Source organism: Triticum urartu, chromosome 4A, assembly GCF_056163025.1.
Source record: "Triticum urartu cultivar PI428250 chromosome 4A, HENAU_Tu73, whole genome shotgun sequence".
Lineage (NCBI taxonomy): Eukaryota > Viridiplantae > Streptophyta > Magnoliopsida > Poales > Poaceae > Triticum > Triticum urartu.
This window is the reverse complement of record NC_141876.1, coordinates 559,459,851-559,470,249: the sequence shown is the minus strand read 5'-3', so window position 1 is coordinate 559,470,249 and position 10,399 is coordinate 559,459,851. Positions and strand designations below refer to the sequence as shown.

Here is a 10,399-nt window from a genome sequence, read left to right as displayed (position 1 = left end):
TTGGCCATGTTATTTTGAGAAGACAGAATTGCCTTGTTAGTATGCTTGAAGTATTATTGTTTTTATGTCAATATTAAAATTTTGTTTTGAATCTTATGGATCTAAACATTCGTGCCACAATAAAGAAAAATTACATGGATAAATATGTTAGGTAGCATTCCACGTCAAAAATTCTGTTTTTATCATTTACCTACTCGAGGACGAGAAGGAATTAAGCTTGGGGATGCTTGATACATCTCCAACGTATCTATAATTTTTTATTGTTCCATGCTATTATATTATCTGTTTTGGATGTTTTATATGCATTAATATGCTATTTCATATTTTTTGGGGGGACTAACCTATTAACCTAGAGTCCAGTGCTAGTTTCTGTTTTTCCTTGTTTTTGAGTTTCGCAGAAAAGGAATACAAAACGGAGTCCAAACGGAATAAAACCTTCGCGATGATTTTTCTTGTACCAGAAGACACCCAGGAGACTTGGAGTGCAAGTCAGAAGAGCCACGAGGAGGCCACAAGGGTGGAGGGCACGCCCCCTGCCTTGTGGGCCCCTCGTGACTCCCCTGACCTAATTCTTCATCCTATATATTCACATATATTCCCAAACCACCAGAAGTATCCACGAAAACACTTTTCCACCGCCGCAACCATCTGTACTCGTGAGATCCCATCTAGGGGCCTTTTCCGGCATCCAGCCGGAGGGGGATTCGATCACGGAGAGCTTCTACATCAACTCCATTGCCCTTCCAATGAAGCATGAGTAGTTTACCATAGACCTACGGGTCCATAGCTATTAGCTAGATGGCTTCTTCTCTCTCTTTGATTCTCAATACCATGTTCTCCTCGATGTTCTTGGACATCTATCCGATGTAATCTTCTTTTGGGGTGTGTTTGTCGAGATCGGATGAATTGTGGATTTATGATCAGCTTATATATGAATATTATTTGAATCTTCTCTGAATTATTTTATGCATGATTTGGTATCTTTGTAATTCTCTTCGAACTATCGGTTTGGTTTGGCCAACTAGATTGGTTTTTCTTGCAATGCGAGAAGTTCTTAGCTTTGGGTTCAATCTTGCGGTGTCCTTTCCCAGTGACAGTAGGGTCAGCAATGCACATATTGTATTGTTTACATCGAGGATAAAAAGATGGGGTTTACATCATATTGCTTGAGTTTATTCCTCTACATCATGCCATCTTACTTAATGTGTTACTTTCTTCTTCATGAACTTAATACTCTAGATGCAGGCTGGAGTCGGTCGATGTGTGGAGTAATAGTAGTAGATGCAGAATCGTTTCGGTCTACTTGACACGGACGTGATGCCTATATTTCATAATCATTGCCTTAGATATCGTCATAACTTTGCGTTTTTCTATCAATTGCTCGACAGTAATTTGTTCACACACCGTACTATTTACTATCTTGAGAGAAGCCTCTAGTGAAACCTATGGCCCCCGGGTCTATTTTCCACCATATAAGTTTTCGATCTACTATTTTGCAATCTTTTACTTTCCGATCTATAAACCAAACATACCAAAAATATTTACTTTGCCTTTTGTTTAGTTTCATCTATCTCTATCAGATCTCACTTTTGCAAGTAACCCTGAAGGGATTGACAACCCCTTTATCGTGTTGGGTGCAAGTTATTTGATTTTTTGTGCAGGTATTGGTGATTTGTGCGTTGTCTCCTACTTGATTGATACCTTGGTTCTCTAACTGAGGGAAATACTTATCTCTACTTTGCTGCATCATCCTTTCCTCTTCAAGGGAAAAACCAGCGCAAGCTCAAGAAGTAGCAGGTTGCTTCTCTCTTTGATCTTCAATACAATGTTCTCCTTGATCTTCTTGGACTTCTATTCGATGTAATATTTCTTTCTGTAGTGTGTTTGTTGGGATCCGATGAATTGTGGTTCATGATCAGATTATTCATTGAAAGTAGTTGAGTCTTTCTAAACTTTATTATGCATGATTATGATAGCTTTGTATTTCTCTGTGATCTATCCGTTTGGTTTGACCAACTTGATTGATTTATCTTCAATGGGAGAGGTGCTTTGTAGTGGGTTCAATCTTGCGGTGTCCTCACCTCATGACAAAAAGGGTAGCGAGACACGTATTATATTTTTGCTACTGAGGATAAAACGACGAGGTTTATTCATATTGATTGGTTTACTTTGTGTGCATCATGTCATGTTGCTTAAAGCGCTACTCTGTTTGTCATGAACTTAATACCATAGATGCATGCTGGAAAAGTGGTCGATTGGTGGAGTAATAGTAGTAGATCCAGGTAGGAGTCAGTTTACTTGTCATGGACGTGATGCCTATATATGTCAACATTGCCATGAATACGTCATAACTATGCACTTTTCTAACAATTGCCCAACATCGTATGCTATGTGTTCGAGAGAGAAGGTTCTAGTGAAAACTATGGCCCACGGGTTTACTTTTATCATATTATAAAATCCAAAAATATAGTGTTGTAATTTATTCACTTTTATTTTGTTTTGCAATTTATCTATCTACCTATACTAGATTTGATCCTTGCAAGTAACGAGTTCAAGGGATTGACAATACTCTTGCCCGCGTTGATGTAAGTATTTGCTTTTGTGAGTGCAGGTGTTGTTCACGAGGGTTTGCTTAGTTCTCCTAGTGGTTCAATAAACCTTGGTTCTCACTAAGGGAAATACTTACCTCTACTGTACACTGGTAGAAAAAGGGCCTATAGTCCCGGTTCGTAAGGGCCTTTAGTCCCAGTTCCTGAACCGGGACTAAAGTGTCGGTACTAATGCCCTGACCCTTTAGTCCCGGTTCAATCCAGAATCGGGACTAAAGGGCGCGGCCACGTGGAGCTCCACCTTTAGTCCCGGTTGGTAACACCAACCGGGACTAAAGGAAATTTTATGATTTTTTTTTTGAAAAAACAATTTTGATTTTTTTTATTTTTTTTATTTTCAAACTTCTGAATTACTTTAACCTCTAGTCTGTAATCACCACCCCTCATCACTTCTCAATTTATCCTCTAATCACCCCTCATCATTCCAAATCATCTAACTTCCCGAACGGTCACCCATCCTCCCACTCCCCCAGCCTGAGCACGCTTAACTTCCGGGTTCTATTCTCCCTCGCTCCAAGTCTGCACTTGTTGTTTTCCTGACAATAGTAAGATGTCAATCCTATTAACCTTCAGGAATTTTTCTTGAGCATGAAGTGACACATTTCACTGTTTGAGTTTGAAACTATTGTTTTAAAAGACAATAATTATTTAGTAACACTAATATTTCTTGAATAATGAGTTTGACCATTGTTTGACCACAGTTTGACCAGATTTGACCAAAATTGAAATAACTAAAACAATTATTTAGTAACACTAATATTCTAGAATAATTAGTTTAACCATTATTTGACCACAGTTTGCCCACTGTTTGAATATTTTTCAATTTTTTCCACTCTAGATCTTAAAAGCCTCGTAACTTTTTTTCTATTAGGTTTTTGAGGATTTTAAAAATGTTTAACGGGGTTCCCCCCGTTAAATTTGGATGTAACTTTTCGAGTAGATGATTTTTCATATAAAAAACTTTTTCATCCGAGTTAGTATGCAAAAGTTATGCCCATTTTTACAAATTTCAGAGAGATTTTGCAAATAAAGTCAAAATTCACATTTGCAAATTTTCCCGACAACTAGACCACATATCACATGAGAAACTTATTTTCTTTTATTTTGTTGACATTTCCATTATTTTCTTTTATTTTTTTTAAAACTGAAAAGGCGATCCAGGGGAGGGGGGGGTAGAGTTTGAAAATGGGACCTTTAGTACCGGTTCGTGGCACGAACCGGGACTAAAGGTCTCAACCCCATTAGTCCCGGTTCGTGCCTCAAACCGGGACTAAAGGTCTAATCTTTAGTCCCGGTTTGAGGCACGAACCGGGACTAAAGGTCATCGCACCCTTTAGTCCCGGTTCATGTCTTAAACCGGGACTAAAGGGCCCGAGTGAACCGGGACTAATGCATTAGCCGCACGAACCGGGACCAATGCTCATATTAGTCCCGGTTCTAGACTGAACCGGGACTAATGGGCTGAGCCGGCCTGGACCATAGCCCTGTTTTCTACTAGTGGTACTGCTTCACCCCTCCTCTTTAAGGAAAATCCCAACGCAGTTTACAAGTACCACCATGGAGCTTGAGCATTTTCTTGAATAGACTGTTGATGACGATCTTGACAAAGATTTGCATACCAACACGAAGTGGTGGAGAAAATCTTGTTGACAAAGAGCCCCTTCATTTGCTCTGTCTTGGCTAGGATGCGATCGCGGCTCGTGCGTAGTTTGGTTCGTGAACCCAACGGTCATGGTACCGACAATCGCCACTGCCGCTGGAGCGATGAGCAGGGGGACTTAGGGTGTCTACATCCACACATAGCAAAAATGAGCCCTGAAAGGTTAGCGGAAGTGTCCCGTCGTGTCAGCGTACTGCACCAGTCACCCCCCCCCCCTCCATATTTCACTCGCCACAACCACACTCCCATTTGATGATATCCATTTTAATACAAAGCCATGAAACATTCATGATATATGTACATAGAGCATGGCAAACTGCCACCTACACTACTCTTCACCGGATATGTCGATAACGTTCATGCGGTAGCCGATGCCCTCTTGGTCATTGGCTTTCGAGCGAGACGGCAATGCCTCCTTAGAAGCGAAGGCCTCCTCAAGCTCCATGGACGCCTCGCAGAGGAAGCGGCAGTTGGCCTCCACCTCCGCCTCAGAGTGGATGGAGTCGAGAATGGCCTGCTGCCAAAGTTGCCAGAATCGAGATTCTGAATCGGATCGGAACTCCATTGGTAGGATCATGAATCATAGAAACTTATATTCTATGAGCAAAGTCATAGAATCGGAGGGGCTAGTTTGGATCGTAAGGTTGTAAGATTCTAAGACTTGAGTCGCGATTCTGACAACTTTGCCAGGTGCTCCGCCACGTCCTCCACTTAGGCAAGCGTGTCTACATCACGAACTCCGATGTTGGTGCCTTCTTCTCCTTGTCTGATGGTGACTCCTCCTCCTCCTCTAGATCCGACACTACCATCTCAGCCCCCACCTCCTCCCGCTCCGACCCCTCGACCTCCATGTGCTCTGGTTCCTCCTTGTCCGGACTATCCGGAGGCAGGCCGGCGACAAATATGAGCGGCGCGACGCGTGACACGGGCCTCCTCTACGGTGCACATCTTCTCCTGGATCTCGATCGGGCGCTTTGACCTCAGCAGCTTGTATGGTGATCTTGCTATGGACCATGGCAGTGTCGTCGTCGGTGGACCTCGGATTCGAAGTGGAATAGGAACAATAGGGGGAAGCGGCGACGCAAACGGGAGAGAGATAATGCCACGGGGCTAGGATTGCCTCGCCGTCTGGCTTAACTAGTGGATTTGGTCCCTCGGACGGCACTAGCACGCTGCCACGAATGTGTCCTCACCTAAACCAGAGGAGACACCCCTCGAACCGACGGGTTTTAGCTCGGACCCATCCGTGAGTCCGACGTGACGAGTACGTCTGGGCATGGCTGGGCGTCCCCTATCTGCCCCACATACCGGATGGGTATGGGGGTGACGGTCAGCTCGGACATTTCGGTTGCGTTTGGGGCGACCGATTCAGTGGCTTTTTTTCTGCTCGAACAGTAAATCTGGATGTGCAACTCGAGCTTTTGGGCTCGGCTCGCGCTCGCTGTGACTCGGCCCAAAGCCAGGGTCGGCTCCAGAACTAAAAAGGCCGAGCCAGGCTGTACTTTTGGGCTTGTGTCGACCTCGAGCCGAGCCAGCAGACTCGTCTCGGTCCAACTCGAGCTTTTAGCTCGCAGCCCAGCGAAGCCCAAGCAGCAAAATGCACGTCAGTTTAGCCCATCTAGCCCAGTGAAACGAGTCGACGACTGCGGCAGAGTAGAGTACAGCGAGAGAGGACTTGGTTTCCGCTCGCTAGGTTTCCTCACTTCTCGCCGCCACCGCCACCGCCACCGCCACCGCAGGAACAACCGCCTGGCCATCGATGCCGGCGTGCCGCGGCTCCCCTCTGCTTCTCCATTTCCTCGTCTCCTTCCTCCCCATAAGGCCAAACCCCTGGGTCGCAGCGAGCTCGTTGGCGACCATCCACGAACCACTCATGTGCGGCGTGCTGTGGACCGCCTTCCAGGCGCCCGCGTACGTCCATGAGCAGCACCGCCGCCGTCTTCCTCTTTTGCCGTCAGCGACCACGCCGCCCGTCTTCTTCTTTGTGTACGCTGTCGGCGACCACCCAGCTCCAGCAGAGCGCCGCATCCGTCTTCCTGGCCTCTCGTCTGCAGGCCTGCGACCACCCAGCTTCATCAGATCAGACTCGGAGGTCAGAGCGTAGCCGCCGTCGTCCTCGCCTCCCCTCGGCGCCCGCCCATGTGGAGGCCCACATGGCAGTGACTTGGCGGACGTAGGCAGGCTCAGCGAGCCTGGCAAGCTGCACCGAGCTCCTTTTTGTGGCTCCTGGGAGCAATTGAGCGCGTCCAGGTCGATCGAACAGTGACGGCCGGCCGCTCAGGCGTCTATAGGGAGGATGTTTGGAGCTCCGGTCCTCACGAAAACAAGTGCCAACCGCCATATCGGACGGCGAACCCCACATCCGTCTCCAGCTGCCTGCCTGCCTGCCAATAGTTTCTACGGCTATATAATCTCCCGCCGTCGCATAACCGAAATCCCCAACCGCTCTACCAAATCAGAGACCATGGAGGAGTTCAACAACATGGAGATGATTGAGGCTCTGTTGGAGGACGACTCCGACGATGACCTCAAGCTGCCCGAGCCCGAGGAGCAGCCGCAGCACCTCGGCCTCCCCCTGCCGCAGCACCTCGGCCAGCAGGGCGCCCTCCCGGTCCCGCATCCCGCGGCGGTCGCTGGCGGTGGCGGGTTCCTCCGACCGGTCGCCGCCTCCAACGGCTTCCTGCCCCCGAGCCTCGGGTACTACCCTTCGCTCCCCTCGCCGCGCGCCCCGCCGGGCGCCGATTACTTCACTTCCCTTTCCTCGCCGCGCGGCCCGCCCGGTACCGAGTACCTCGCTTCGCTTCCCTCGCCGCACGCCACGCCGGGCGCCGACTGCTTCGCTTCGCTTCCCTCGCCGCACGTCCCGCCTGGCGCCGACTGCTTCGCTTCGCTTCCTTCGCCGCACGTCCCGCCTGGCGCCGACCAGCAGCAGCTCCTTCCGCCGCACCCTCAGCAAGACCAGTTCGTCTCGCACGCGGGGCATTACAGCCCCTACTACCCACGGGTCCCACCGGGCGCCGCCGTCTACTACGGCCCGCGCGGCGGCGACGCCTACTACGGTCCGCGCGGCGGCGATTCCTACTACGGCGCACCCCCTGCCTCGGTGGGGCATCATCACCACAACGTCCCCATCGGATCCGTGGTCTCTGCCCAGATGGCGCTCGTGGAGACCTCGGCGCGGAGGCAGCAGCAGGAGGGGCACCCGCACGCGGCCCAGACATCGCGCCTGCCGCGGCACCTCGACATTGGGGCGGCTTCGACATCGAGCCGTCCAAGGCCAAGCAACTTCACCTCGTCTATTCGAAGGGATCTTATCAATCGGAAGGACGTCGGGCCGCTGCTTACATCCACTCTGTCAGCTGAACAAGTTGTGTGCCTGCTTCAATCAAGGGACGACAAAGTGCAGCGCATTGTGCTCGGCCACGTCAGGTCACGTATCGGCACTATGATGGCCGACAAAGAGGGCAGCAAGGTGTTCCTCGCGCTAGTTCATAACTCAAGAGGGGACTCGCAGGTCCTTGAGTCAATTGTACAAGGGGTGGCGGGGGGCCCTGCGCTGAGAACAAAAAACAATGAAGAATTTGACAACTGGTAAGAATTTGCCTGCTGCATATATAGTTTTGATTTGGAACTTTCTGTTTGTATGCTTCATTTGCATTGTGCACGTTCAGGATAAACTCAGAATTTGCCTGCCTGCTGCATATCTAGTTTCGATGTGGAACTTTCTGTTTGTGTGCTTCATTTGCATTGTGCATGTTTAGGATAAACTCTGAATTTGCCTGCCTGCTGCATATCTAGTTTTGATTTGGAACTCTTTGTTTGTGTAATTAATTTCCATTGTGCATGTTCAGGATAAACTCTGAATTTGCCTGACTGCTGCATATGTAGTTTTGATTTGGAACTCTTTGTTTGTGTGCTTAATTTGGATTGTGCATGTTCAGGATAAACTCTGAATTTGCCTGACTGCTGCATATGTAGTTTTGATTTGGAACTCTTTGTTTGTGTGCTTAATTTGGATTGTGCATGTTCAGGATAAACTCAGAATTTGCCTGCCTGCTACATATGTAGTTTCGATTTGGAGCTTTGTGTCTGTGCTTAGTTTGGATCGTGCATGTTCAGGATAAACTCTCTAAGGTCGGTGATCACAGCGGTGGCCGATCAACCCTTACTGATAAAGATGCTGCTCAACAGTTTGCTCAACAAAAAGCTCATGGACAGCGCCCGAGAAGAGGAATTGACTAAGCATCTCTTTAACATCGTGTCCACCGAGGTATGTTTAAGTTGCAGTCAGTGATCTCTTCTAGATGCATACAATACAATAGATCAGAGCACGGCCAGCCTCACTGGCAAGGGTACTGTGCAGCGATCAAAGCCTCCTCCTGCCCCGTTTTCCTTCTTTTTCTCGCGACTCTGATTCAGATGACTGCTGTATGTGTTACAGATTCTATGCGAGCATGGCATCGAGTGCTTGACCAGCAACAGAGAATATGCAAGGCATGTGTCAGGGTTTTTGATCGAGCTTTATGGGCGTGCTTCAGGAAAATTTCTGAGAGATATTGAAGACCTACTAATTGAGAATGCCATGGGCTTGGCGGTCGGAGCCTACAGGTACTACAATTTATATAATGCCCTTTCTAGATTGTGTGTTGTGAGACCCTTTCAAGATTGTGTGTTGTGACCCCTTTGACCTGGTGCATGCAGCAATTATTTGCTCCAGCACGTACTCAGGAAATGCAGCCCTGAGATGAAGAAGCGACTCGTGGAGAAGCTGTCACAGGACATTGTCTGTTTGTGTGCAGATCAGCAGGGGGTATCCGTGATGCAGTGTTACTTCAAGCTACCTGATGCGTCCCTTGACACTGAAACGATGAGTCTTGTTCTGGATTCACTGATCGGCCTCAATGACGATCGACTTTCTGCGATGGTAAGCGGAACTCATTCAAGTACCGTCATCTGTGAGGCACTAAAGAAGAGGCAGTGCAGTCATGTAAGTTTCGATCACTCTCCTCCATCTTGTGTGGCAATTTTGCTTACTCTCAAGTCAAGTCTCATCCCATTAGATAACCCATGTCTGACAATGATGATATACATGCAGGAGCTGAACGCCAAGGTGTGTGCACTTGCATTAAGGATCAACCAGCTTCCGGAGGTCGCCCTACAAGAGAACGAGTCGTCCAGCGCGGTTCTGCGGTTTGCCGCCCGAGCGCTAAGATTTGTCAATCCCAACATCCCCAACCTCCACAACAATTAGAACAGCCTTGGATTGGCAAAACGATAACTGTCTCCTCTATTTTGCATGTCCCTGCCTGTCGTCCATGCTGTCTGGGATATGATTGTTCTGTAAACTCGTTGTTTTGCATGTATGTTGATTGTGCTACAAACTCAAAAGTTTTGTAGTCATCAAGTGTGCCTCCATCAGATGTCTGTCTGACATTCTTATTACTAGCTGCTGCCGGCTTGAATGAAATTGTACGCTGAACTAAACTGACAGCAGCCAAAATTATCGCCAGTACGAGGGACTTCATGCCAACATCTATCTTTTCATGCAATAATTTTCAACAAACAAAGAACTATCAGCATCTCATTATCCTCAGAATCTGATAAGCCAGTGCAATTGCTCAACTGCCACATTAACCCCCATAGCTCAAAACATACTTCATTTTCTATCTCTAATATTCACTTACCAAGAAAAATCAAAACCTCACAACAAGTTTGAAGAAAACTAATCTGCAGCTTCAGCGAAGAGCCTTGAGATTGTAAATGATCTTTCTCATACATGCATAATGAGCATTTCGTCATCCCAGCCACCAATAACCTGCACAAAGAAGGAAGCACCAAACAAACTTCTTCTTTAGTAGGTAGGCTGAAAAAATGAATAAATCGGGATTTATTTCAGTGGGTACGTCTATATATCATACATAACCCAATGCTTACCCTCGAAAGCCGACGCCAGGATAATGCTGCCCATAGTAAACAAACCTGCATGTGTAAGAAATATCAAAACAAAACCCATGTTAATGCTTTAACTGACCATTTTCAATACTCTTTGATTACTGGATAAATTTAGTGCTGAAATGCAGTCAGAAAATGCTGCTACACTTGCATGCCCCTGTAGGAATGACCAAGCAAA

General features: G+C 47.4%; 1 protein-coding gene across 1 annotated transcript; it reads left to right on the top strand.

Moving 5' to 3' along the window:
- The first annotated feature begins 5,928 nt into the window (after positions 1-5,928).
- LOC125554184 (uncharacterized) lies at positions 5,929-9,756 on the top strand. Its single transcript, XM_048717776.2, has 5 exons — positions 5,929-7,860; positions 8,389-8,539; positions 8,711-8,877; positions 8,971-9,256; positions 9,365-9,756. The coding sequence occupies exons 1-5, from the start codon at positions 6,566-6,568 to the stop codon at positions 9,518-9,520; spliced, it is 2,055 nt and encodes a 684-aa protein (XP_048573733.1). The 5' UTR covers positions 5,929-6,565; the 3' UTR covers positions 9,521-9,756.
- The last annotated feature ends 643 nt before the right edge of the window (positions 9,757-10,399 follow it).

Excerpts from the sequence above, each read along its gene's own strand:
- LOC125554184 (XM_048717776.2), top strand. The coding sequence starts at position 6,566 with ATGTTTGGAGCTCCGGTCCTCACGAAAACAAGTGCCAACCGCCATATC. Across the intron at positions 8,878-8,970 it reads TTGGCGGTCGGAGCCTACAG|CAATTATTTGCTCCAGCACG; the intron begins GTACTACAATTT and ends TGGTGCATGCAG. Across the intron at positions 9,257-9,364 it reads AGAAGAGGCAGTGCAGTCAT|GAGCTGAACGCCAAGGTGTG; the intron begins GTAAGTTTCGAT and ends ATATACATGCAG.